Here is a 26,202-nt window from a genome sequence, read left to right on the forward strand (position 1 = left end):
ATGGGTTTCGAAGAACGTGCAAGATTAATTTTACAAAATTTGGTCAGTCCGGAACGTGCAGGTGCCAAGCGAATAGAAGCTTCAGACTTTGAAACTTGACGAGACGCAACAAATCACTACACCCGAAAGAGTTCGCTAGACACCACGACTGTACTATATTATAGAAGGATTTTGGTAAAATAAAAGCATATATGCGAGGCCTGCTCCGTCTTCTTCTTGCTATTGAATTGTTCGACTATTTACGTTTATTCAACTTGCTGTTTCTTATCCGCCCCAAGTGTAATTGGCAAAGTAGGTCGACAAGAAGGTAGCAGATTGCTTCACAGTACGATTTAATGTCCCATTACCAACGCCGGCAACACCACCCATGGTAGCAGGGAAGGTCGGATAATCTATGTGCACAACACCAAATCGTTCAGCGAATGCTGATGTCCATTCAAAGTTATCCACAATGGCTAAAATCGAAACAAAAGGCGGATGAGTATCATAGTAACCAAACTAGACTTGCAAGTCCAAACGGAGTCGACGGCAAGCCTTGTTGGCACCCCAAAAAAGGATGGCAAGCAATAGAGTGATAACTTACACCAAGCAAGATATCCCATAATGTTAATCTTGTCCTGCCTAATAGCTATATCCATCTGAGCCAAGTAATCTGCAAAGAACTTGACTCTGGTATTATCTGATACGGCTTGAGCAGTGGTCATGGATGGTTCTCCATTCACAGAGAATCCATTCTCTGTAACAAAGATTGGACATCCATATCGGTTGTGGATCCAATTGATATTCCTTCTCATAGCCATAGGTGCATAGTAAAACCAGGATGTTCCAGTGAGCACTCCACCAATAACAAACCCAGCATTATTTGACAGAGTTGCGGTTCCTGATGGTCCTGTTACACGACAAAACGGACTTCCAGCACATGCTTGTACATAATATGCTGTGTACACGTTTAGTCCAAAGAAGTCGGCGGCTCCTAGTACCAGTGCTTTTTGGGTTGGAGTAAACGTAGGCAATTGCGTACCGTACGCTGTTCTCATGGATGCTGGATAGTCTCCTGTATATATAGGGTCAGCGTATCTGCCAATTTCGAATTCCATGGCCGCTTGAGATGCTGCTATGTCTGGCGATCCAGCAGTGGCGTTCATTGGTTCATTCCAATCACAGACGTATACCCAAGAGATTTGGCCGGCTTGGTATCGATATTTGGTTTTGTATGTGTTGACGGTCGTAGCATGGGCCAGTATGTGGTAGTGATCACACATTAATTGAGCAGTCACATTGTTGGACATGCCTGGAGGCCATTTACCACCTGTGTATCCTTGGTAACATTCCGAATAGGGTTCGTTCATAGTTAACCATATCTTTACTCTGTCACCATAGTTGCTGAATAGCGTATCAGCGTAGGTGTTGAAGTCCTGTAACATATAATGTACGCAAAAATCAGTATCGAATTTTCGGAGACGATGATCAAGGTTCTTTACTCACAGCAATGATCTGAGGATCAGTCCATCCACCATACTTTGTGGCCAAGGCAGTTGGCAAATCCCACTATTAAATGATGGAGCATCAGAACCTGTACTTGCTGACCGAAACGTCTTCATTGAAGACAAGGTACAGATGCTTACATGGTACATTGTAGCAATAGGGATGAGTCCAGCGGCAATCACGGCATTTATGAAGGTATTGTAGTATGCAATACCGGCTGCATTAGGCGTTCCAATACCATTAGGGAAGATACGGGCCCAGGAAATACTGAAACGGTAAGCTTGAGCATTGAGGTTCTTCATGATGGCCAGATCTTCTGGATATCTTTTGTAGGCGTCTGCGGCTGTATCTGCATTGGTTCCTCCTTCGCAACATACAGTTGCGTTGTGAGTCCATGTATCCCATACTGTGGTTCCTCGTCCATCAGCAGACACACTTCCTTCGACTTGGAAGGCAGCTAAGTTGATTTAATATGGTAGAGTCAGTACATTTCTTGAAGAAATATAGTCTTATGAGTCAAATTCTTCGAGTTAATCATTGGGAATAAAGAACTATTTGTCTTGGCCTCAACATCGTAACAACAGCATAGAGATGATATCAACAACTGCAAAAGCAAGCCGGGCCCTGATATCTACGATCCAATAGATGTACAATCCAATGAAAACGTTCCAGACTTTCCCTCTCTCCATGCAGAGGTCCTCCACACAAATGTTCAAGACAAACTCCGATTCAGACCATGCAACTTACAACTAGCAAAACCCCATATGTGAGCTGGTAGAGTGGAGTTTGCACCTGGAATGACAGCTAATGGACTGGCTACAGCAGCTGCAGGCCCACTTGCTTGAACCTCTTTCGAGGAAAACAAGATACCGCTTAGTAGTGCAACCAACTTCATAGTTTTGAGCATTTCGTAGCAACGTTGAAGCCTGTTGCAGCCTGCCTTGATCCACAGCGATGTCTCAAGCTCTTGTCTGGCTTGATTCAACTGCTGTTTTGATGCTGGTGAAGGATTCTATTTTCGTATGTTGGTGGATCGAAAAGAAACAAATAACGGCAAAGCCCTCGTTACCGCACAGAACGCGTGGGGAGGGCTGTACATGTTAAATCACGTCGCCAACGTCAAAGAAAATTTACCACGATTTACGTAACAACATATTTTATATTTTATTAATGGACAAAGGAGTCAAGGGCAGAAAACAGCCAAGGAAAGTTACAGATTCAATCCCAAAGGAGATACACAGCAAAATGTCATTACAGTGAGGCCCTCAATGGTTCAGGCGTTGCGCGTTTCAGCGTCTTATTAACATGACCTTCAATGAACATGTTCATCCTAGCAACTACGCGATTAGCAAAGATTTCTAAAATTCAACATGTGAGCACTTACCAGTCACTACGCTCAGAAGGCAGGGCATGACCGCCACCAACAACGACTTCAAGTGGGCAGTTTAGATGGTGGGCCAAGTGCATCGAGTTTGTTGGCCTGACTAGCTTTTAAAGTGATTTACAGTAAACGAGCGTTCGTACCCCAAGTGCAATCCAAAGCCTACCTGATCCCAAGTTCCAGTGACAACGATGAAGCGAATTTGAGTACGTGATAGCTTTTCTAATCGTTTTCGAGAAACATAGTGCCAGAATATAGCTGCTAACTGCCCTGAAGCTCCTTGCGCGGTTGTCATTGGTACCCCAGACTCTCGATTAGCAAGATATGCGAATGTCTGCTCCCTCTGTGTTTTGAATTTCCCACCAGAGGCAGGCGATTCTAAGAAGAGTGGTGGGAACAACATTGACTGAAGTATTTCAAGCTTTTTACGGCCAGATTTCTCCAGCATGGATCTGGGCACAGCCAATGCGCCTCCAAAAGGTGGGATTGACATGCCACCATGTGTGCTGATTAACATGCAAGATTCAAACATCGAAGGCGCCAAAAGCATGAGCTCCAGTGCAATCTAACATTTTTGAATCAGTTAATAGGTAAAAATTACCTTCAGTGGATCGGACTCACCATGCCTCCCATTGAGATTGAGCTATTTTAAGACAGGAGTGAGTTGCGTCAAACGCTACCAGAGCTAAAAAGTAATAATAGCCTTACACTACATGGACTTGAGACGTCCAATGCAGATACACAAGTAGCTCATGAGCATCCTTTGCCATCTCTGCAATCGAATAGCGGCCTTTAGGTGCATCCGAGCTACCCACTCCAATATTATCGAACACACATATTTGGTATTCAGTGCTGTTGGCAAAGTGCTCGACTTGGTTTGACTATGAGGCAGCAAAAGCAGTAAATCAGAGCGAGAGCAGGTGTTATCAAGTAAACGAGCGTTGAAATGGCATGGATCCAAGTGCCACGTCACCGCGACAAGCTTATTACCCATCCTGTTGACGGAACACTGAATCCTGAAGTTGAAAATGTTATTATCGTGATGATCCGAGGCAGAAAATTGACGTTACTAACCCATACTATGGCAAAAACCGGGTTGGCGAATGTTGGATCAGCACATTGAAATGTTTCGCGACGTACATGAATAAGATCTTCTTTGAGCCTGATCCGTGTATTTCAAAATAGAGACTACGACTTCCAAAGGGTCGTTTTGCTCCAATAGTAATCGTTTGACCTGGCCTTGATGCCTTTTCGGTCTTTGAACTCATCATTCGTGTTTTCAACCAGAATTGCAGAATAGAACAGAAAAAGATGTCCTGCAAAAGAATCGTGTCAGTACTATTGAACTCTCGTCAGCACCATCTGCGGCCTTCCATACAATTACAACCTCTTACTGGTCTGCTCCAGATAAATCCTTCAGTTGTGCGTTTTGCATCGACTGCATCTGTCACCAAATCAAACAAAAACAAAAATGTAAGCACAGATATCATCTCATTGATGAATTCAAGCTCAGATCTGTACGACCCAATCTCACCCTGGTCTTATTAGGACGATGTGTCAAAAGCAAAAAAATCAAGTTTGTTTGAACGAAGCTTTTCGCAACCACTCAATGAGCTGGTAAAGTGTGATGGATACATGCTTTAGGGTCTATGCAAGAGACTTACTCTATTCTCTTTGGCTGAATCGGCTAGATGGAAGGACTTGCGCAACTACTATCAATATCACGAACAGCATTTAACATCTACTGGGACAATAAGAGGATACGAGATCGTTTTGACATTGTTCTGATACAACAGTAAGAATGGAATCACGTCTAGCTCTTCGCCAATGAGTTTGCTTGACACGTTGCCAATGTTGTTGTAGGGCAAAGACAGACCTGTTGGCAGTGATACCTGGACTGGTGATATACTTTATCCCAATTCAACAGCTCAAAGTATCTGTTATTCGTCGCTTCCCTTCTCTCTATCCGTTCGTATTTGTCACGCCCACATTATACGTAAGGACAAAAAGGTCTGTTGGGACTCTCAACGAATGCTCATCAAACTCTTTCGTAGAGCCTGGTATTGAAAGATGCAACGGCATGGAGAACGAATGAAGCTATGAATGTGCTCAAGCTGTTGAGTGATGTTTCAACACGATCAGTAGAATCGCATGATACAGATTTGAGGTTGCAGAGACTGAATGCCTTGGTACGTAAGGCGACATTACACGTGCAATTTTTTTTGCTTAAGAAACCTTTTGGCTGTCTATTAGATAGCACGAGCTAAACAGCAATACGAGAATCCAACCATTGTAATTCCATACACACAACTACAACCATTATTCGACCACTTCCGATCCCATCTTTCTCCCCTCAACATGTCTCACTCAGAGTTGACTGTCTTAACTCGATATTTAAATTTCACCACTCGTCGAAGTATACCGTCCGCATCACTAGACCAAAGTATTAGAATGTTTGTGCCTCTGCCTCCTCTAGAGAAGCTGACTCAATGGGCTGATTGGATTGTGAAAGATGATCAGGTCAGTACATGGCCAAAAGAACGGAAAAGAATAGCTATTTGATGAAGTTCTCTAACAACCTCTTCCACCAACTCTAGTTGATTCGACACGTGGGGGTGAAGAGCTTGAACGACTATGAAGTCACAATGGCATTATACGAACGTGGATACATTCACTTGAAACAATCAATACCGGATTTGAGAAACACACTCACTGCATGGCTGAAATTCTCTGATGTGGCTCTTCAGTATTTGATTAAACGAAGAGTTAGTGAAAGTGGACTGGCTGTTTCAAGGGATAATGCTATTGCTCCTGAAGATTTAGCTGTTATGGCATCTATAATGATTGCAGGTCAAGCCATAGTCACTAGTAACGCCTATAGTATCGCTCATGCTACACTTTCGTAGCGTTGAGAGATCTTGCATGGTTGAATAAAAGGTCATTGTCACAACATTTGCTTACATCACGCAAGCTTTTTCGTTGTCAGTTTGCAACAGTCCTGAAACAGACTCTATGTAAAATCAAACACAGCATGAATCAAAAAATGACTTTCGTCAATCCAACGATAAGGATCATTCATGTCAGCATAGATTCTAGATAAACAATTTTTGAATGTTAATTTCGTCAAAGGCGTCTATGTGAATATAAACCCTGTCAATACAGATGTTTGGAATTGCGTAGCAACCAGCCCGCCTAGATACCATATGTACACGCGAGAATACCCTCACTTCCGCCCCCTTCACATCTCTCCTCTCCTCACAATCCCCCAAAAGCCCCTTTATCCAACCAGAGCGCGTACTCCAAGCCACACACAAGCCACACGCATCTATTGCTTCCTACCTACCCCTCGACCATTTCTTCTTCCCATCCTCTCAAGCCTTTTGGCTAAGATCAAGTGTAGTATCTGTTCTTTATAGTGTGATAACTATAACGGTGCCCATGTGGTACCTTGTTATCTCGCTAATTTTTGTTTTGGGAGAATTTGTCAAGGGCTTGCTCTTGCTGTCTCCAGGGTTTGCTCGTCCTTACACTGCTGACGAGTTGAGCCCACCATCTGCAACATGAAATCAAAAAGTAAAAATGAGATTGATGGATGTAGGGTGTCTCTGTCCATCTCTATGATGGATGTGTTGTTCGTCGTTGAGGTTTGGTGTCGCTGTGTACGTGACTTTGTATATATGTTGATGAATACAATGATTTGAACTAGATATTTTCATGCGTATTAAGCGAGCTTGCGTTGTTTCAAGCTCGTTTCATCGCTACTCGTTGAATCAATCGTTGTCTCTAATAATCGAGCGTCCAACTGCGTTTGCTTATGTGTGTAGTCTCATAATGAAACCATCATGGATCAAGCAGTTGACTGTTCCGCTGATATCTGCGCCCATGTTCTTGGTCTCTAGTCCCAAAACTGTGCTTCCTGCTTGCCGTGCTGGTATTGTCATCAAACATGTTTTGCGTGAATTCAAATTGTTGGAGCTTTTGACTGATACGACCTAATAACATAGGAATTGTGGGGAGTTTTCCTGCTTTAAATGCTAGATCGGATGAAACTCTTGATACCTGGATTCAGGAAATACAGGCTGGACTGGAAGAATCCAATCACAACTTCAACGCAGGTAAGTTTACGATGATTCAGCATCATGAAGGCCCATCATCTCATATACCAATGATTTTCTACTCACATATCAACAGGAAGGACGAAAATACGACCTGCTCCATATGCAGTTAACCTAATTGTTCATAAAACGAATCCACGACTGGCTAAAAACTTGGAAGTTGTGGTCAAAAACAAGGTTCCTGTCGTTATTACTTCTCTCGGGGCTGCCAAGGATGTCATTGAAGCCGTGCATTCCTACGGAGGAGTCGTGTTTCATGACGTGATTAACAGCATTCACGCTGAAAAGGCTGCAAAAGCTGGTGTTGATGGGCTGATTGCTGTTTGCGCTGGTGAGATTGTGCTCTTACTGAAATTCATAACCATCTTTATTGTCCCTTTTTTTCGTTGGTTGATTTGAGTCGAAGCTAAACTCATTTCCACAAAACAGGTGCTGGAGGTCATGCTGGTGCTATCAGTCCCTTTGCGCTCATACCACAGGTCTGCATTAACCGTTTTGGCCGCTAAATGCTAAACTGTTTCTGATTCTTGGATTGTCGTCGAATATATAGTTGAGAACATTCTTCAAGGGCACAATTCTCTTGGCCGGATCAGTCTCAGACGGTGCAGGTATTAGAGCAGCTCAAACATTAGGAGCTGATATGGCTTACATGGGTACAAGGTACGCCGCGGAAAAAAGGCAGTCATCGCAGTTGATTATACCATTCAACTCATACTACCATCAGGTTCATCGCAACACAAGAATCCGGCGCAGCCGAAGACTACAAGCAAATGTTGTTGCGAGCCAAGACTGGTCCAGCCCCAACCTTCTTGCCTATCGTGTACACGGACAAAGTAACTGGTGTCAATGCCAACTTTTTGCGAGAGAGTCTGCAGAAATCGGGTTTCTTTGACAAGAAAGATATGGCTAAGGTTGAGGAAGACTTCTCCAGTTTGGGTGAGTAAGCTAAGAGAGAGGAATGGTTAGCAACCCAAAACAAGTTCGTTGACCCTTTTTTTGTCTAGACTCCCATGAAGGAAAGGCGTGGAAGGATATATGGTCTGCTGGGCATGGTGTTTTGAATATCAGTAAGATTTTTTAGGTGCTGATTTACGTCAATCACTAATTTACCTGTTCTCTTTCTTTTCGTTGCAGAGGACATTCCCACAACAGCTGAACTTGTGGCAAGACTCAAAGTAGAGTACGATGAAGCAGTTAGACGAGAACGGGAGGACTAGAGACCGAGATTTGAGTATCTTAGAATTGTGGTTCAACTCTAATAGGTCACACTCACTATCCTTTTTCGCTTCTTGGTACAACATTTCTTACAGTAATTTGCTAATATGATCTGATTCTATCACTCTACAGTTTTTACACGTACATGCCTCTTGTTACATCATTTTTATATAATTTATCTTGCTCCTCCTCCTACTACTTGTTACAATCAATCGCGACATGAATTGTCGTGACCCACATCATCATTTCACCAATTCCACTCGCCTTGAATTCAGTATGCAACAACCTGTCACCATCCTGAACCCAGTAAACAGTGAATTTCTTTGGCTGATTCCTTTGTGTTTTGTACCAAGTATCTAGCTCTAATCGTTTCCCATTCATGACAAAAGTCGATTGCTGCTGAAGAGGGATGCATACAGTGCGGGTCTTGCGAAGGATGATGAGGTGCGTTCGTGTTAATATACATTGGTGGAGAAAGTATTTTCGTGTTCCTGGGTGCTTGATGTCGAGTACTCCTGTTTTCTATTTGATGGCCAATGATGTTTGAGTCAATGTGGGGGGTTTTTGGTCTTGGCAGTGATGTTCAAAAAACTGCTGGTCTAACACATACCAATACTGGATAACAAGACTTTGAGTACAAACACCACGGCCAGACACCATATGCATACAATTGCTCTTGGACAACGTCGGCTTCATTTATGTGATGATGGGTCTTTGGTGACGCTCTTGCTGGATCAGGTTCAACCTGCTGATTACGAGCCCTCCAGTACGATGCCAATTGATTCAGAGTGGTTATCCAATAAGTACGTGAAATTTCATCCGGCATCTAAAGCACAGAAATGTTCAGATGAGATATGTCGAGACACAACACCAAAGAAATAAAGCGCTAAAACCTACATGAAATGTCCAAGTTTCACCTGAACTCAGTTTGATCACCATATTCACTTCATTGACGACCTTTACAGAATCTGCTTTAGTCAAATCAAGCCAGTATCGTCCTTTTGCAATGAGTCGATGCAGGTCTTCCGTTGTGTCATCAACAATCTCTGTTTTCTGCGGTGTTTCGTTATCAAAGGCCAGAATCAAGAGGTTAGATATTGTCATGGCGTATACATGCGATGACCGAATGCCAGAACATGATCTGATTCTGGATTTGATTTCCAAGACTCCGGAGATTGAGGGTGGCATCTGTGTTGTGAAATCAAGATTAGACAACTTGTGCAGGTGTTGTTTTGCACATAGAATTGCGGCCAGCTATCCAATTATGATACGTACGTGTGAGGTACTACCATCAGAATTTATAACTTCATCGAGATGTCTAGTCTTGGATAACTCCATTTGGAAGTAGGTCTAGCAAAGAATGATGGCCAAAAAATCAATAACTCTTCCAACTAAGTTCCAACAAAAGAACTCCCTTTGTATCTTTGTATTTACCATGCTGGCTATCGACTCATTCTCATCAATGCACCATTCAATAATTCCAGTCTCCGGACTCCTCCATAGAGCCTTAAGATCATTTGGTGGCGTTACAACCTGATGATCAACTATAGTCGTTATAGCAGGAGAAGCACAAGTTTGAGCGTCTGGTAGCTTGACGATATCATTCTTCTTTGTGAGCTCGACCTCGCACAAGTCCCGTAACTCTCCCACTGTTGTTTTGGTAGCAGACCAAGGGCAAAGATCTAGATTTTCGATTCGAGATTGCGGTATGTACATATTTATATCGTATTCGGGTACGTGGACTCGAAATCCTGTTGGTGGGCTTGTGTTGTCAGGCATCAAGTGTTTGATGGAGGAAAACCAGAGCCGAGATTGCGCCTATCGAATGATCCAAATAAGCTCTTTTCCCCCACCTCAACGACGATGTGTCGCGCTTACCTTGGAAGATGGGAACAGGAAGGAATCATTGTGTTTAGTGATATCGATCGGTACTTCCTGATCAGTGTTTTTCGAGCACGAGGTCAGCAGCAACACACCGTCCATTTCACTCATTATTGATAGATTCGTGTTTGGATCAGCCACATCGACCTTCATGGTCTTTCTGAGGTATGGTGATGTAGGTAGCTTTTTACCACCGAGCGATCGACATATTTTCTTGATGCGTCGTATGATGGATCCCTACATGGGTCATGGCGTTTAGCTCACATTCTAGGAGTTCAATAGAGATTCAAGAGATTTATACCTCTCTCTCATAGATATTCAAAGTACCATCCCTTGACAAAGTGACTCTTGCCAACCTCCAAGGTAATGGATCAGTCTGTTCCTTTTGAATCTTCCTCTTTGATCCAATCATCTCATCAGGCTGGATATGTACCAACATGATTCCTTCTAGTATGATTTCCTTGTCATCGTGTTGTTGTTGAGAGTCAGTATTCACCGGTGATGAGGCGTGATTTGTGTTGACATGTGTATCGGTCAGTGAATCAATGGCCTTGCCTTTGCCCTTATTGCGTGCGGAAGATCGAGGAAATGAAGTTGCAGGAGTATAGTATTCTTCTTCGTGGCTGGTTGCCGTGTTTTCGTTCTGAGTTTGAATTGACAAGACATTGGGTTCTACTTCACAGTTCGGCGATACTATGACTCTCAAGTTTTGATGTGGACATGACTGGTTTGACCTATCTCTAATGAGTTGAGCTAGATCCTTCACCATAGTATGTGCTGTGGAGACTCGATATCTGAAAGTTTTTGTAAAGAGCAACTTGCAAGCAAAACCATAAAGTTACAGCAGCATCAAGAAGGGCAAGAATCGCGTTAAAAGCAGCGAGATCACGTCCAGCTACGGTGGTCAGAGATGTATCAAGCTGGCTCTTCCATGTCGCACTTCGGGAGGTGGTTGATCCGCCAGGATCAAGTAGTGTGGGAATCGTGGTATGGTTAGATACGGGCAGAACACGTTATGTTTGCGATGAGACTTATCTATAAAGGCATGTAACGTGAGTACGAAGGCTGCAAATGCGATTTAAGCCTCACCATCACCTGCATCGTCTTTAAAACTCCCTGTTGAAGGAATTGCGGCAGTTGTCTTGTGAAAAATTGTGTCCACCAGCGTTCAAGACAACGGCGGTAGCCATGCTTTTTGTGCTCTATTTCATGGACGGGAGCGAGATCTTTTCGTATGTGAAAGCACAAACCCGTCCGAGACACCAACGGTCGTCACTTGTTCGGATTGCTTGCCAAAGGGAAAACAGCTTTATGATGACTACTAGTAGTACTTCTATGTCAACTTGAGGAGGTGACTTTACAAAGATCTTTGAATACACATAAAGGTCTACAGGAAGGCTGCCAATGTAACCATCAACAAAGACATCAAGATTATACAATTTACGGAGAGAACAGCTGCATTGCTATTAAACATAAGTCCACCATTACCCGTTGGTTGTTGCGTAACAGGAGTAGGCGATGGAGTTCCATATGGTGGTGGTGATAATAATGTGCAACTGGTTCCTTTAACTTGATCAGTAGCAGCTCGTTGATATACCAAGTCAGATAAAGGCTTTAGAGTCGTATTAGTCAATTCAACAGATCCTACACAGGGAGCCTGGAGACTGTAGACAGGACCGACAGAGTTCGAAATGTAGAGCCACAGTACGAGAGAGGTTGAATTCACTTGGAGATCAGGTTTGCATCCACCAGTTTGTCGCCCAACGTTGGTAACGTTGATAGTGCCTGCAGTTATAGGAGGTGAGTTGATGTTTGAGTAGTAGGAACACAGCACCTAGGTTAAAGATTGATGAAATGTGAGACATCGAGATCGATGAAAGACACTCACATCAAATCAAACTTGGAATCGAATGCCCTTCATCATTTACCTGTACACTAGCACTATAAATCCCAGATGTCGAGGCATTTGTTACTGAAGTAACAACTCCCGTGATGGTGTATTGGGCATTGTTTGATAGACAAGCAATGTCGGTCTTGGAGCAGCTGGTAATGTATTGACCATGGCAGACATGAGCAAATAATGCTACTAGTCCAACGATTTGAATGAGCATGTCTGAAACCATTTTGATGATTACTGTAAATGTCGTTAAAATTGGGTGAGCACAGTGATGTCGAAATGATGAGGAAAGCGAAAAGTAGAAAGAGCTCATACCTTCTAGTGTATGCTCTTGGCTAGTTTGGCAGTGTTAGTTTCCTCTCGTTGTTGTGATTGTTGAAAAACTGGTGCAAGGGAACCAATCAAGACGCATCAGACGCATCAAACGCCACCCATGACCGTCCAAACGTTTTTGCCAAAACTGCGACATAATTCTAAATCAAGCATAGGGTATGATTAATAATTTATGACAAGGAAGCGTGAATACTCTTGGGAGGAAAACATCAAAGGATGATACAATGATACAGTATAATTTTTAAGGCACTCATTATCGGCTTCTCATGGCAATAACTTCTTACTATCGCTCTTATTGAGCACTATGACCAGCAAGCAAATAGATTGGCGAAACTTCGTCTCAACCAATCACAAAAAAAGAGAGTTGTGATGGTGGTTTAATAGACATACACCCCACGACAAGTTCCTTGACATGCTCAATGCAATATGTAAAAAGCTTTGCCAATCTAGGGTCGAGGGATCTACCACGTTCATCTAGTCCCATAACGAGAATGATTCCGAGACTGTTGGATCGCTGCATTCTGGTCCTCTTATGATGGACAGAGAAAGGACTAAATATCCAGGTCACATAAAGGAAGATATTTAGCTGTTGAGCTGTCAATTTAGTCGTCAATATGGCAGCAATACCTCCCATCGTCCAATCGGTCTCTTTCAATCTTTGATGACCTAAGAATTCGAGGTAGATGTGAGTCAGCAGGAGAGTAAACGCATGAAATACATTATAATACAGCATTTGCGAAGTGGATATCATTAGCTGCTCACCGTCATCGTTGGGGTTTCTTCCTTGAGCAATGGAGCAAGAACCTATTTACCAAGAGGAACCAATAGAATCAGAGCTACAACTTGTGCATTCAATGAGCTAGATGCGGTTCTGAATTCCTGCAAGTTGACGGCCTGCTGCTATTAATTAATACTTGAAACGACCTTCTCGCAGTTAATTCAGAGTTATGTCTGCATTTCGTCTACATGACGCAGTTAGCCACTTGACAAGTTCCAGCGATCCCGTTAGCACGTGAAGCAAAGTCCCAGTAAGAGTCCGACAGAGAACTTCTTGCTTATTGACGTCGCTCCAAGCTACATCAGCGAGATCACCACATTCTAAAAACAATTTTGCGGGGGAGCTAATTTCGACATAAGAACGAGGTTCAAATGCTGATTTCTGGTATCCTTCCAATGTATTCATACCTGAAACTTGAAATCTACGCCAAACGAACCCTCATATAGTTGTCCTCATTGACGTCCTCGAAGATCTGACGAACTTTGAAGTTTCTCTGTTGCAACAAATCAAACGAAGGCCTCGTCTCACTGCGGTGAACTGTTTTACACGTCAGCTCGCTGTTGTAAGGCCAAACGATGTTTCCCGTCAGTTTCGCATTCACCGTGAATCGAACAGCGTGAGCTTGAGAGCTTCAAACAACAAAATCACACCCCTTATCAAGTACAATACACCCAATCCAAAACAAAAAAATCTCACACATCAAGAACATACAATACATCTAAAGCACTTTCTATATCGTGACCATCTCAATAGAATACATTCCCACACCATCATTCGCATTAGCAACAAGTCTAGCCCAATTCTTGCCTCGTCCATACCCATTTCCATTCTCTCCAACAGATAATGATGTCGGTTTAGTTTCTATAAAGGCTTGTAAAGGGCCTGATAACCGTGATTGCACAGTTTGGAAGGTGCTTATTGAAGTCGACAAGTAACTCGTTACTTGATTTAGTTTATCGTGTAGAGCTGGCGTTAATATCATGTTGAAGGAGTGTGCGTCTAGGAGTATTGTTAGAGCTTCAATGGCCTACAAAAATGTTGAATATGCCAGTTCAGTTACAAATACTTTTTGCCGTGTGTGAATTGAAGCAATGTCAAGGAAACAAAGCGACCACCTACCACTATGAAGCTAGACGATTTGGAACTCCACATCCACCACAAATTGTTGCCCATGACATCGTCTACTTCCTCTGTCGAGGATGCAGACATGCCCTGTATAGTATTTAATATCCAATTTAACAGCACCTCTAACTCTTGGATACGAATACGTTTCATGCACCTTTGAAACACATCACGTGTTCGTGGTGCACTAAATATCAATTCTAAAAAGTGATTTTGACCTCTCGACACTCCCGGCATATTAACATTACTAGCAGCAGCAACGGTAGTATCGTTTCCATCATTAACAGCTCTAGACGCCTTCCTTGATCGTCGTTTGGAAAGTACTTCATCCATCATTACTATTCTCTCCTCAGTACTAATCCACGCCTCTTTATCAGCACCACATACATACATGAGTGCATCCACAACCTCAGATTCACTCAAATCTACTACCCGTCTCAGAGCCATTTCAAGGAGTTTTAAATCGCCCCTTTCCAGAGCCGGGCTGATTATACCACCAGGTATCGACCTAGAAGATGCTGCGCCGGTAGACAATAAATAATTTATTACGTGATGAGGGAAGAAGGTGGCCGGGCTGGCAAAACATCGAGTCAATAGCAATAATAGACTTGGTTGAGCTATATCGGTTATTGCCAAAGCGCCTAATCGTACATGCCCTGATTCTGGCATTGGTTTGCCCAGCTTTGACATTACCATCGTGACAAATACTCTTTCAAACGTCTCGTCATCGGGCGTTTGAGTAGGGTTCATTAGTTGAGACAGAAAATCCGTCTCGGATGGTATGGTTGGAGGTGTTGCTACTATTGGCGTCATCATTCCTAATGATGTGTGTTGGGTTGATTCGGGTTCAGAGTTGAATTCCATGATGGCTGGTCGTTGCAGCTTGCCAAGCGCCGAGAGGAGTGTTGGTTTGGCACACATGTATGGGAATAGATGGACGTCGGTTTCAGCTGCTCCTTTTGAGGATGACGAGCATGCTATCAGCAGTGACGGGCCCGTCAATGGAGAGTTTGTCAAGGCAATCTGCATAAGAGATTTGAATGAGATTTGCAGATGCCAAATATGGTCAAAACAAACGCAGGAAACCCTTACTGAATATTTGATGGGAAATTGTGCTCTTGGACCTTCCAGATGAGTCAATGGCTTATCAATCTGTAAGGTGCCGTATTTGGTATCCCAAACCATCAACAGACCCTCATCTATTGAGCGAAGACGAGTCAGCACAAGGGTAAAAAAAATGAATTATCATGGAACTTACATTGCGATCCGTTCTTCCTACATGCAGTAACAGCAATATGATGCTCGTCAAGAGCTACCACATCCAAATGATCAGGTTTGAGCACCAAATCCAAATACTGTACAGATATTGTAACCATCAAGGCCATTCCTGATGTTGCAACTTTATAGACTAGGATTTTCCCCGACGATACTAAAAGTTTGAGAGACATTTAGACTCATGAGGGCACAGGCTAAAAAGAGCGAAGAGCACAATACACATACAGGTGACAATCAACTTGTCTGACTGAATAGTAACTGCCACCACATCAGATTCATAATGTACATCTCCTAATGACTTGCATGCGATTTCATACAGGCCACCGACGGTATTGACTTCTAGATTATATACATGGAGTCGGCCTGCAGTTTTGGCTACAATCCAGCCAGATGCACCTTGTATGTGAATGACTTCTTGATGATCTGTTGAAGACGATGGTGATGGTGCATAGGATGCTAGTTTTCGGGAAAAGTCTTGGGAATATAGTGACATATGTAGATTGGTATGAACTAGGAGGACTGTGTCGTTTGGTGCCTTGTGTATCGAATGAACTGGGTGATCCACCTATGAGTACGGACAATGTGTGAGCATTTTTCGCTCCTTGGAACCTGAATGAAGAGCAGCGTGTCAAGTCACCCATAGTTCTTTCGGAGTATCAGTTCCAGTTGTATTCTTGACGCTAGTGTTCCAAGACCAAACCAATCTGCCAGCCTTCTGTACCGCTAAGTCTGGCGACACTTGTACGACAGCATAGACGTATGGGTAGACTTGTCTGGCAGCACATGCAAATCTTGTATCGGGCGAGACAGACCACGAATGAATGGGTAATTGAGTCGCCAGCTAATGTTTGCAAAAAAAGATTAGCAAGTAGAAAAAAAGACGAGATGCAGTGAAGTACTGTATAGGTTCAACAGATCAAGTTATCAGGAGATGACTCTCTATACAAACATACGTCATATATGAAGATTCCAGCTCCTTGGATGGTCACTACCGCTCTCTTTCTCTCCTTGTCTTGTTCGGACGCTACAAAGGATACTTGCTTCAATACAGCTCGACCAGCTCGTCCATACGCAGTATTTATGGTGTTGGCTGTCAATGATATTGGCTCTTGCAGCCTCACCGTGCTGTTTCTTGACGGACCGGCCATTCTCTTGGGTCTTTTGGAGCTCGAAAAAAAAAACTTGTCTTAAATGTTAAAATATCAGTCACGTTCTAGCTCAACGGGAAACAGCATTCTCCACGTGTAAAATGAACATTGACGCAATTCCTAACTAGACCATCTACCAGACCATCTATCTGTTTTACGTTACAAGAGACTGTGATGCGATTTTTACATTGTTGCTTCTTATTTTTGTCCTTCTATCTAGAACATGGCAAAGACGCTAGTAAACAATTCTCTAATGAGACTATTCGCTATGAACGGTAAAGAAGCCAGTTTTGTCTTTTCTAGCTCTCCTCGCAACATCTGGGCTTCAAGACAAAAAAATGCAATCAAGTCGTATACAAGCCTATTCTGACTAAATCAAACATTATAGGCTTGATGATTTGTCGTCAATGTAGTCGCCAAAACGTTCATCAATCGTTGGCTAGAGCGCTTTCTACAAGAGCTTTGTCTGGATTCAACCAACATCAACGGATGCCACTCATCAGGAGTAATACTTGTTCGGCACATTAAGATTGTATTGAAGAATCTCACACTGTTCTATTTCAATAGGTCAATCGAGGAATGAGACAACCGATACAACTGTAAACTCTTCAACAATACCAAAGATGGTTCCAATTGCCAAACCCTCAACAAAGGCAGTTATAACGTTTACTCAGGCACACGAAGATCTATCATCAGCACTACTAGTAACCCCCAAATCCATCCATCCCAACGATATGATGAACCTAATATTTAAAATCGAAACATCTGCACATGCACTCCACGCCATATCCCTCCTGTCTCGCTGGCGAGAGGCATCCAAACCATGGACACCAACAGACTCATACGTACTCGTAGAAGCCCTACTAAGAACTGAATCATATGATGTCTTGTTGGAACGAATATGTAATGCATATCAGAATGGATTGATTCCACGACAGAGGGATATAGAGGCATTGCTGAAAGCATTTGTACGTCAATGCTCATCATCGGAGATAACAGAAGAGGATAAGGTCAAAGCACTGGACAATTGCTACAAGACTTTTGCGGTGGTGTTGTATTATCATATTGTGCCTACCGCTGAAATGTATGTGGACTTGATGACTGCTGGTATCAAGTGTGGGACTGAGGAGGGTAGAAGGAGATCTTCAGTGACACGTAATGAAGCAATATCATTAGGGTATCAAGTTCCCGATCTAGCTGAACTGTAAACAGTAGATAAGAAAATAGATTTGCATTCAATCTAGTAAAGCCCATCTCGCGTTAGGCGCATGGATGCGTTGGAACGAGCGGCTCAAAGTCCGCGTTAAGCATAGCTAGAACACCGAGATTCCAGCCAATCAAAGATCAGGAACCTGAAAACTGCGCAACACAATCAATAGTGTCAACAGTTTCTGAGAATCGGTTTGCGTTTTATAACTAGGAAACTGGACGTGACTGACACGCTATAGGAATGTCAGATAATAGTTCCCCATGGACGAGCTCCCCGCAGTCAAGCTTTTTGTACTCTGCAGGGCCATTCACAAATAACGACCAGAGTAAATCCGGATCGAAAGGACCACTAGAGATATCACTTTCTAGCTTAATTATACCATGGAATACACCAGGTAATATTTTGGTTTCCATGTACATTGCATCCCCCTCATGAAATAGGAATTAACACTCGTTTTTTCAAAATGGACGCAGATGAAACGGCATCATCATCTCCCTTGTCATTTCTATTCCAAAACACGATACCAACGCATAATGGCATGCTGGTACCAGACTATATGATGACCGGTGCAGAACAGCAGTTGCCAATGTACCAGTCATCCAACACATACCAGTCATCAAATACTAATCCGTACCTAAATCCTGGATATGCTGCTATAACCCAAAACAATAACACCATGCCATCTGCTTTAACCATCAATGCTGTTAATGCTCCAACATTCCCACCCACTCCAATGTCATCATCACCAACAAAAGCCGAACAACAATCTCGACGTGACGTGCAAAGGAGGACTAAACCAAAGCTAGATATTCAAATGTCACAATCAGTAACCACATCTACTTCAGAATCGGACAGTGACATCACAAGGCAACAGATCCGCGAAACAATACAAGATCGATTGAAGGCTAAAATGTTGGCTAACGGAACGCTAACGCCTTACGAGTCTGCTAATTTGAAACCACCTGGAACCGGATATGGTCGATATGCTAAACGAATGTGTGGTTTTGAGACTAGTGGATTCAAGAGATCGAAAACGTTTGTTGAGCAACAACCGGCATACATCACCACGAGCAGTAATGAGCCAAGGTCTAACAGCATGGTACCACGCTCAGTAGCTCTTTATGATTATCCGACGGAACCGTCTACTGCGTACTCGCAACAGGAGGATTTCCATGAGAGTCCAGGTAAACCTGCTTCTTGTAATTTTTGGGAAGGACATCGCTTTTAACATTCATCAAATCTAGTGCCTCCAATGCAATACTACTCAATGAACGTTCAACACCAGAGTATGCCAACGCCTGATCAGCAACAAGCGCAGATGCAACAAGATCAGTTTATGCAATGGCAACAACAGCATTATCAACAACTACAATACTTCCAACAGCTTCAGCAGCACCAACAACAGCAACAGCAATCATCAGCAGCTTTATGTTCGGAGCAATCGCCTAAAGAATCGCAAGGCCATCAAGAACTAGAAAGACAAGTAGAGCAGCATACCGAGACTGCCGCAATTGATCAACCCAGAGCAGAGACCAACGCCGTTGATGAATCAACGCCGCCCACACCATTACACCAAAACAGTGGCTCATTGAGCGATTTACTCTCCATTCCCGAAAAGGACCTCAAGACAGTCGAGACACCATCTCATGGCAGCAAGCCATCCATACTCTCAACAGCAACATCAGCCTCCCAATTACCACCACTTCCGCCACTCCCATCCTTCCTAACATCTGGAAACTCGATGCATGATTTCGATCGTCGTGTGAGCTTTTCGTTAGATCGTAGGCTTTCCCTACCGTTAACATCACCGACGTCTGGGTTCTTCCCCGACAACACCAACAATTTGAATAAAGGAACTAGTTCAAGGAGCCTTTACAATGCGGAAGCTCCCAGTCATGGATTGTCGGATAGGCGAGGATCAGTTGAGTTTCCTAAGTGGTGGGCGTCAAGTAATGGTTTGGGTGAACAACGACACGACATGGAGGAGAACTTGATGTAGTGGTAATCTGTAGTAACACGTAGTAAATATTTTATTTAGAGAGTGATCCAGTAGTGAGATGTCTCGAAAACAAGCGATTTTTTCTCCCCGCATTCACGTGAATTTGACTGACTGCAATGGTCATTGACCTCGAGATCAGTATAATGCCATTAAATGACGCGAAATACAACCTCTGTCTCTATTGATCGAGCCTCTAAAAAGGCTGCAAAGTCGCGTGCTCCTTTCTCGAAACTTAACCACTAACGCAGAGAACGAGCAACGCTTGGATTCACTCCCAACAACCCTCTATATAAATGATGTATACATAATTCCCGTACGTCCACAATGCAGCACGCTCCTATTGAGCTCCCATTCTTCCTCACGAAAGGACTTCCATTACCCAAGGTGCTCAATGGAGCTTCCCCTCATCAAGTCAATAGCAATGCAGCATCAAACGCCAATATCGACGATGCATCAACAAAAGTCCGACAATCGCCACGCTCCTACCAGCTCGAACTATTCGAAGAAGCTAAAAAGAACAATATTATTGCTGTCTTGGATACTGGAACTGGCAAGACGATGATTGCGTCACTGCTGGTCAAGCATTATGTGGGATTGCAGCGTGATGCTGAAAAAGAAAATCCAGAGACTGTGGTATTGTCTCTTTCGGTGTTGGGTTGTATATCTGAGGGGTTTGGTCAAAAGCTTCAACCCCAAAGCTTCACAAGCTCACTGTAAGTCTTCGCTTCATAGCGTCGAATTGCCTTCTTTATGGTACCTACAAATCCATTGGCGTTTCAACAAAAGAAACAACTCGAAATTATGGTCAAGAGAGTTGAAATTGTTGTTGGAGAGTCGAAAAAGGGCGTAAGTTGATCACCTTTTAAGCAGATTGGACCAGCTGCTCTTTTGCCTGACCCGTCCCGTTTTTTTATACAGAAAAATAAGAAGAGCTGGGAAGAACTCTTAGAAGCCTACGATGTGATTGTGTGCACACCTGCAATACTCAAGAACGCACTTGAGTTTGGGTACTTGACTATGAATCAGGTATGCCATGTCATCATACGGCTTTTTTTCCTCACTCCTATACCAATCCTTGAACTCTGTTGAATCTCGCACTAGGCCTTGTTACTCGTATTTGACGAAGCTCATCATGCTATTGGTCACGCTGATTATGCCATTATTATGCAAAGTACGCTTCCATTCGTAACCATTGATCGTTAGATGTCAAGCAGTCGATTCGGTCTTGTTTCGCTCACGGCTCTTGACAAGTAGAGCACTATCCCAATCTGACTGATGAAACGGCTCACAAACCACGCGTGCTGGGTCTTACAGCATCACCAGTCACGAGAGAAACTGATGATCCAGTCAAAGCTGTTGAGTAAGTGTATGCACATCCATGGTGTTGCCGATCGACATCTTTTTGGTGTTCATCGCTTGCTTACTATAGGGCTTTGGAGAATCAGCTCAAGAGCGTTGCAAGAACTATTATGTGGGAAACGCAATCGGGATATGAAGTAGCTGTTTGAAATTGAGTTACAGCGCAAATCATGTGTTGACTTTTCTACTGGCACTTTTTAGCATCTCGGAAAACCTCACGCAGTTACAAAAATCATCTACAAGGCAGCACCTCAAGAGTTACCTCAGTCCGAACTGATGAGAACTCTCAAAGACCTCGTCAAGTCGCCACCACAAGACCTAGACTTGCCTGGTGACCTGCGCTTCAAACTCCAAGATCGCATCATCCCAGACTTGGAAATGCACATCCTGCGAACACTAGGCGTACATGCTTGTGATCGTGCTATCGAAGCAATGGCTCATACGTGCCATCGAAAGTCGCTCTCGGCAATACCATTTAGTAAATTGGGATTGGAGGACTTGTTGGAAGGTGATGCTGTACAGGATGATGAAGAAGAGCAAGTTGCTCAGACTTCATTGTTGGCTCGTCTTGGACATTTGTTTCCTGGACCGCATGCTTCTGGAGATTTGTTGAGTGATAAGGTCAAGATGCTCTTTTCTTTGTTGTATAATGATTATAGGGATGACCGTGACTTTAGTGGTAAGCGGATAATATATGCTTGCGATTCCTTTTTGGTTCTCAACAAATTTGATTGTTTAGGAATCATCTTTGTTGAGGCAAGTTTCCTTCTCTCTCACATTAGTTATTGATAACTACCAACAAAAAAACTGATACAAACTTACTCTCCGCATAGCGTCGTGATGTCGCTGATCGACTAGCAGAGCTCATTCGTCACGAGAAGAAATTGAGCTTTCTTAGAGTTGGTGTGTTGAAAGGGCACGGCAAAGGTGCTAACTACAAGTCCTCTGAGGGCGTAGATGCCAAAGTGGCTCATCAGTACAGGATTGTGGAAGAGTTCTGGAAGAACAATGTAAATTTGTTGGTCGCTACAGCTATTGCTGAAGAAGGATTGGATATCCCAGCTTGTAAGCTGGTAGTGAGGTACTGTGTGAACTTTGCTGCAATACAAGTAAAGATACTCTGTGACGATCAGCCAACAAACACACATTTTTAGATTTGATATTGGTAGAGGCGCGCTAAAGCTTGGGTCCTTGATTCAGTCTCGTGGCCGAGCTAGAAAGGAGAACTCCAAGTTCTGTCTAATGGTTGAAGAGAATCATCCAGAAGACAATAGCTATCCTGTATCTCTCCAACAAAAGGAAAAGGCTCAACGTGGACATCTATACAAAATGTGTACTCAAAACAGCGTGCTTGCAAGATGGCACCAAATCGAGTTGCAGCAAGCTGAAGAGCGTGAAATGGATTTGTATGCTGAAGAAGTGTATAAGATTCCAGCTACTGGTGCTGTACTTCATTCTACGTCGGCCATATCCTTGCTTAACCGTCTCTGCCAAATCATCTCCGAGGTCGAAGGCTACGAGTGGAGCTCTTCTTGGACGTATGAACTTGTCGCATCTCAGTTTTACGCTACAGTCACACTACCAGGAACGCTGCCAAGGGAAATCCGTGTCCATCGAGGTGGTCCAGCAGATCGTATTGCGACTGCTCAGAGACTAGCCTGTAGAAATGCCATCATAGCCCTTCATAAAGAACAATATTTCGATGATAACTTGCAGCCTGTACGTGAAGATCCACGACAACGACTACAGCGTGTAGATGACGATAAAGCAGCTCTCGCCAACGACTTGAATAGTTTACGTGGACGACGTAAAAGACGGTCATATCAAAAAATTGTTCCAGCCGATATGGAGGTGCCGTGGCAAGAGGTTCCTGGTGGTAGATATGTATGGTTGTCTGTACCGTATACTGTATCTGCTGGTCAGCGTCGAGAAATGTATCGTGTTGGTATAATCACTCGACGCCGACCTGTTGATGGTATTCAATTCAGTCTATGGCCGGATCAGCGCGAGGTCATGATGACGGTGATTCCAAATGCCACGTCTATGATTGTCAATGATGAGCAATGGGATGCTGTCAAGAAGTTCCATGTATATTTGATGAGTTCCTTTCTTAAGGATGCATTGGAATTGGTAAAGTGTTCGCGATAGACGTTTCATTGAGTTTTTTCTCAAGTTTTGTTTTTTGCTTTGTAGGAACTCGATCATGCATACTTTTGTATCCCTCTGATATGGCAAAACAATACACCAGTGATTGATTGGACACGTCTCCTCGAGATTGCCAACTATAATCCAGCTGCCCACGACCATTTGCTATACGCTCAAGATATCGTTGGACGTATGGTAGTGGATAGGTCCTATTATCGTCGTCAATTTGCAGTCACCGACCTCGTAAACCCAGATTCATCAGAATCATTCAAGGAAAAGTATGCTGCAGTTGTGAAGAAATACAAAGGTTCTGGCCAATTCAAATACAGAACCATAAAACCCATTCAGCCAATATTGTATGGAAACCGACTGGAAATTCATCGCAGAATCAACTTGCTGCAAGATGTTAAGGTTGAGCAGATCAAGGATGCCAAGCAATATCGTACTACTTCTTTGGTAAATATGAAGCTTTGGAAGACAGTATGATTCTGCATTCTAGCTCACCGCCTGTATTTTTTTAGCTACCAGAGTATTGTGAGGTCCATCCATTCACTCAGAAAGACTTCTACGATACGAATAGAGTGCCGTCGATCTTGTTTTACTTTGAATTATTTTGCATTGCCCATGACACTCAGAAACGGTTGAGCTTGTCTGCTCCTGTTGGCAGTGTTCTTCAAGCATTGTCAGCTCCCCAGGTATATTCAGCTTTGGATTTCATACCCAAAAAGAACGATGGTTGACCAATAACATACACCAATGATAGACTGGTCTTCCTCATAACTATGAGCGACTAGAAACCTTGGGTGACTCATTCTTAAAGCTTGCAATCAATTTGCAGTTGTTTGCAAGATTCCCAAATCGTGATGAAGGACATCTATCCATGAGAACGAATTATGCCGTCTCCAACTATCAACTCTTTCAACGTGCGTCCAACAAAGAAATACCAAACGTCATCATATCAGCTACGCTGAGTCGTTCCACATGGCGACCATTTGGATCCGGTCCAGGACGATGGGATGAACGAGAAAAACTACGCATAGAAAGGAGTGGCAAAAATCCCATTAAAATCTATCCACGCCCAGGAACACAGATCTTGTCTGATAAACAGGTAGCTGATGTCATGGAAGGTCTATTAGGTGCTGCAGTGATAACAGGCAATCCAGAAACACAAGGTGTTGAAGCCGGTGCCAAGACCATGAAGGCCATATATGATGACGTGATTGAGGAAGACTGGACCAAGTTTTCAAACTTGATTCAGAAACGTACACCGACGAAAGATGGTTCCTGGAAAGACGCTGCTGGAATGGTTACGTTGGTGGATGAGGTTCAAGAGTTTATTGGATACAAGTTTAATTCCCCTGGATGGCTGATTGAGGCTTTGACTCATGCTACTGCTGCTGATGCCAAGTTTAATTCGTACCAACGTCTTGAATTTCTTGGTATAGCCTGTTCGGTTAATTCAATCTTCTTTTTTGCTATTGGATTTGCTGACAAATGCTTTGGCTTTAAACAGGTGATGCGGTATTGGGATATTTGGCTGTACGATATTTCTTTTATGCCTATCATGAAGCTGACCCAGCTCAATTATCAGATTGCAAAGTGAGTGTGCAAACGAAAACGAATAGATTAAGGTGGCTTTGGATGCTTTCTAACTCTACTTGCTTCCTTAGGATGCTTCAGTATGTAATTCTTTCCTGGCCAATATTGCTGGTATGTATATGAATGTGGTTGGTACTTGGATCTAAGTACCAGTCTGACCTGAAATCGCTGTCCTTTTGTCTCTCCATACTAGTGAGTGCCAGTATGCAAACATGGCTTCGTCACATGTCTGCACCCTTGAGCCATGGACTACAGTCATATAAAGATGAATTGATTGCTAGTCGTGATCGTGCCAATTCCCTATCTCAACAAGGAGGCAATCGTGTCCTTCAACAAGATGTTCGAGGTGACACTGACGATGCCTTAAGATACTGGGAAGATTTGGATACTCCGAAAGCAGCATCTGACATGGTTGAAGCTATACTCGGTGCAGTGTTTGTTGATTCCAAACTATCAACAAATGCAGTCTGGAAGGTCATGCAGAAAATCTGGCTTCCATGGGTCGAAGTATATATAAAACCCACCACTGTGAAGCGTATCGCACTAAGAGTTTTATCCGAGGAGCTATTGAAACTCGGATGTGTTGAACATAAAGTGAAAACATATGTGGAGGGTCCACGACAGTTCGTAGCTCGAGTGTTTATACATGGACGAGTCTTTGCTGAAGGTAGATCCGAAATGAGAAAGAAAGCCAATACGGATGCTGCTAACGCAGCACTTGATATCTTGACCAAAAGTCTTGAAGCTTGGCAAGGGTGGTGTACTTGTCAGGGAGATGCTCTTGAAGCTGGAGTGTATGTTCAGGGGCAACGGCAGGATTGGGCTAATGGAGTCACCACTGCTACCACGACTATGAATGGTGGTAGTAGCAGTAATGGCTCAAATGGTGTCAATGGAGTCTCTCATATTGGTCAAAATGGTAGCAGCAACTCAGAAACCGATGATGGTAGTGAATCAGATGATGATGAAGACGGTGTTCCTGTGGTAGTACGTCGTGATGAAATACCATCACTTCGTATCTTGCCTGAAGGTGATGAGGGATACGACGAACACGACCATCAGTATACTCAGATGGGGCAGGTGGAAGCAGATGGTGGAGAAGTTGTGGGTGTATAAGCATATAGAAACGGAAACGTAAGCGAACTCGGACTTTGTTGTGTAAGGTCGTATCGTATTGTAGATAGAAGCGTGTTATATAGTTTGTAAAAGAAGCACAAAATAATATAGATTTGTAAGTTATTGCACAATGTACAAGATGGA

General features: G+C 43.3%; 8 protein-coding genes across 8 annotated transcripts; 4 read left to right on the top strand and 4 right to left on the bottom strand.

Annotated features, from left to right (window-relative positions):
- Positions 1-264: 264 nt before the first annotated feature.
- Positions 265-2,380, bottom strand: SmJEL517_g04299 (uncharacterized protein; the record flags this gene model as incomplete). Its single annotated transcript, XM_031170227.1, has 5 exons — positions 265-455; positions 584-1,415; positions 1,486-1,548; positions 1,626-1,942; positions 2,233-2,380. The coding sequence occupies 5 exons, from the start codon at positions 2,378-2,380 to the stop codon at positions 265-267; spliced, it is 1,551 nt and encodes a 516-aa protein (XP_031023801.1).
- A 356-nt stretch (positions 2,381-2,736) lies between these two features.
- Positions 2,737-3,860, bottom strand: SmJEL517_g04300 (uncharacterized protein; the record flags this gene model as incomplete). The annotated part of the gene is made up of 6 exons (XM_031170228.1): positions 2,737-2,815; positions 2,870-2,973; positions 3,033-3,431; positions 3,488-3,509; positions 3,575-3,747; positions 3,840-3,860. 6 exons carry the CDS (start codon positions 3,858-3,860, stop codon positions 2,737-2,739), a joined length of 798 nt encoding a protein of 265 aa, XP_031023761.1.
- Positions 3,861-4,557: 697 nt separating this feature from the next.
- On the top strand, positions 4,558-5,772 carry SmJEL517_g04301 (uncharacterized protein; the record flags this gene model as incomplete). Its single annotated transcript, XM_031170229.1, has 5 exons — positions 4,558-4,661; positions 4,730-4,862; positions 4,921-5,055; positions 5,120-5,386; positions 5,464-5,772. The coding sequence occupies 5 exons, from the start codon at positions 4,558-4,560 to the stop codon at positions 5,770-5,772; spliced, it is 948 nt and encodes a 315-aa protein (XP_031023762.1).
- A 925-nt stretch (positions 5,773-6,697) lies between these two features.
- On the top strand, positions 6,698-8,198 carry SmJEL517_g04302 (nitronate monooxygenase; the record flags this gene model as incomplete). The annotated part of the gene is made up of 8 exons (XM_031170230.1): positions 6,698-6,797; positions 6,871-6,981; positions 7,058-7,312; positions 7,411-7,460; positions 7,532-7,641; positions 7,706-7,917; positions 7,986-8,048; positions 8,116-8,198. 8 exons carry the CDS (start codon positions 6,698-6,700, stop codon positions 8,196-8,198), a joined length of 984 nt encoding a protein of 327 aa, XP_031023763.1.
- Positions 8,199-11,464: 3,266 nt separating this feature from the next.
- SmJEL517_g04303 (uncharacterized protein) lies at positions 11,465-12,200 on the bottom strand (the record flags this gene model as incomplete). The annotated part of the gene is made up of 2 exons (XM_031170231.1): positions 11,465-11,911; positions 12,006-12,200. The coding sequence occupies 2 exons, from the start codon at positions 12,198-12,200 to the stop codon at positions 11,465-11,467; spliced, it is 642 nt and encodes a 213-aa protein (XP_031023764.1).
- A 1,615-nt stretch (positions 12,201-13,815) lies between these two features.
- On the bottom strand, positions 13,816-16,630 carry SmJEL517_g04304 (uncharacterized protein; the record flags this gene model as incomplete). The annotated part of the gene is made up of 7 exons (XM_031170232.1): positions 13,816-14,112; positions 14,205-15,230; positions 15,300-15,406; positions 15,466-15,636; positions 15,708-16,047; positions 16,120-16,323; positions 16,436-16,630. The coding sequence occupies 7 exons, from the start codon at positions 16,628-16,630 to the stop codon at positions 13,816-13,818; spliced, it is 2,340 nt and encodes a 779-aa protein (XP_031023765.1).
- Positions 16,631-16,853: 223 nt separating this feature from the next.
- Positions 16,854-17,838, top strand: SmJEL517_g04305 (uncharacterized protein; the record flags this gene model as incomplete). Its single annotated transcript, XM_031170233.1, has 3 exons — positions 16,854-16,905; positions 17,019-17,135; positions 17,198-17,838. The coding sequence occupies 3 exons, from the start codon at positions 16,854-16,856 to the stop codon at positions 17,836-17,838; spliced, it is 810 nt and encodes a 269-aa protein (XP_031023766.1).
- A 2,325-nt stretch (positions 17,839-20,163) lies between these two features.
- SmJEL517_g04306 (uncharacterized protein) lies at positions 20,164-26,058 on the top strand (the record flags this gene model as incomplete). The annotated part of the gene is made up of 16 exons (XM_031170234.1): positions 20,164-20,472; positions 20,572-20,685; positions 20,758-20,865; positions 20,941-21,010; positions 21,094-21,199; positions 21,269-21,335; positions 21,400-21,877; positions 21,938-21,948; positions 22,032-22,279; positions 22,353-23,328; positions 23,392-23,799; positions 23,865-24,038; positions 24,107-24,782; positions 24,857-24,942; positions 25,014-25,053; positions 25,136-26,058. 16 exons carry the CDS (start codon positions 20,164-20,166, stop codon positions 26,056-26,058), a joined length of 4,794 nt encoding a protein of 1,597 aa, XP_031023767.1.
- Positions 26,059-26,202: the final 144 nt, after the last annotated feature.

This window comes from Synchytrium microbalum, assembly GCF_006535985.1.
Source record: "Synchytrium microbalum strain JEL517 chromosome Unknown SmJEL517_scf0028, whole genome shotgun sequence".
In the NCBI taxonomy this organism is placed as follows: domain Eukaryota; kingdom Fungi; phylum Chytridiomycota; class Chytridiomycetes; order Synchytriales; family Synchytriaceae; genus Synchytrium; species Synchytrium microbalum.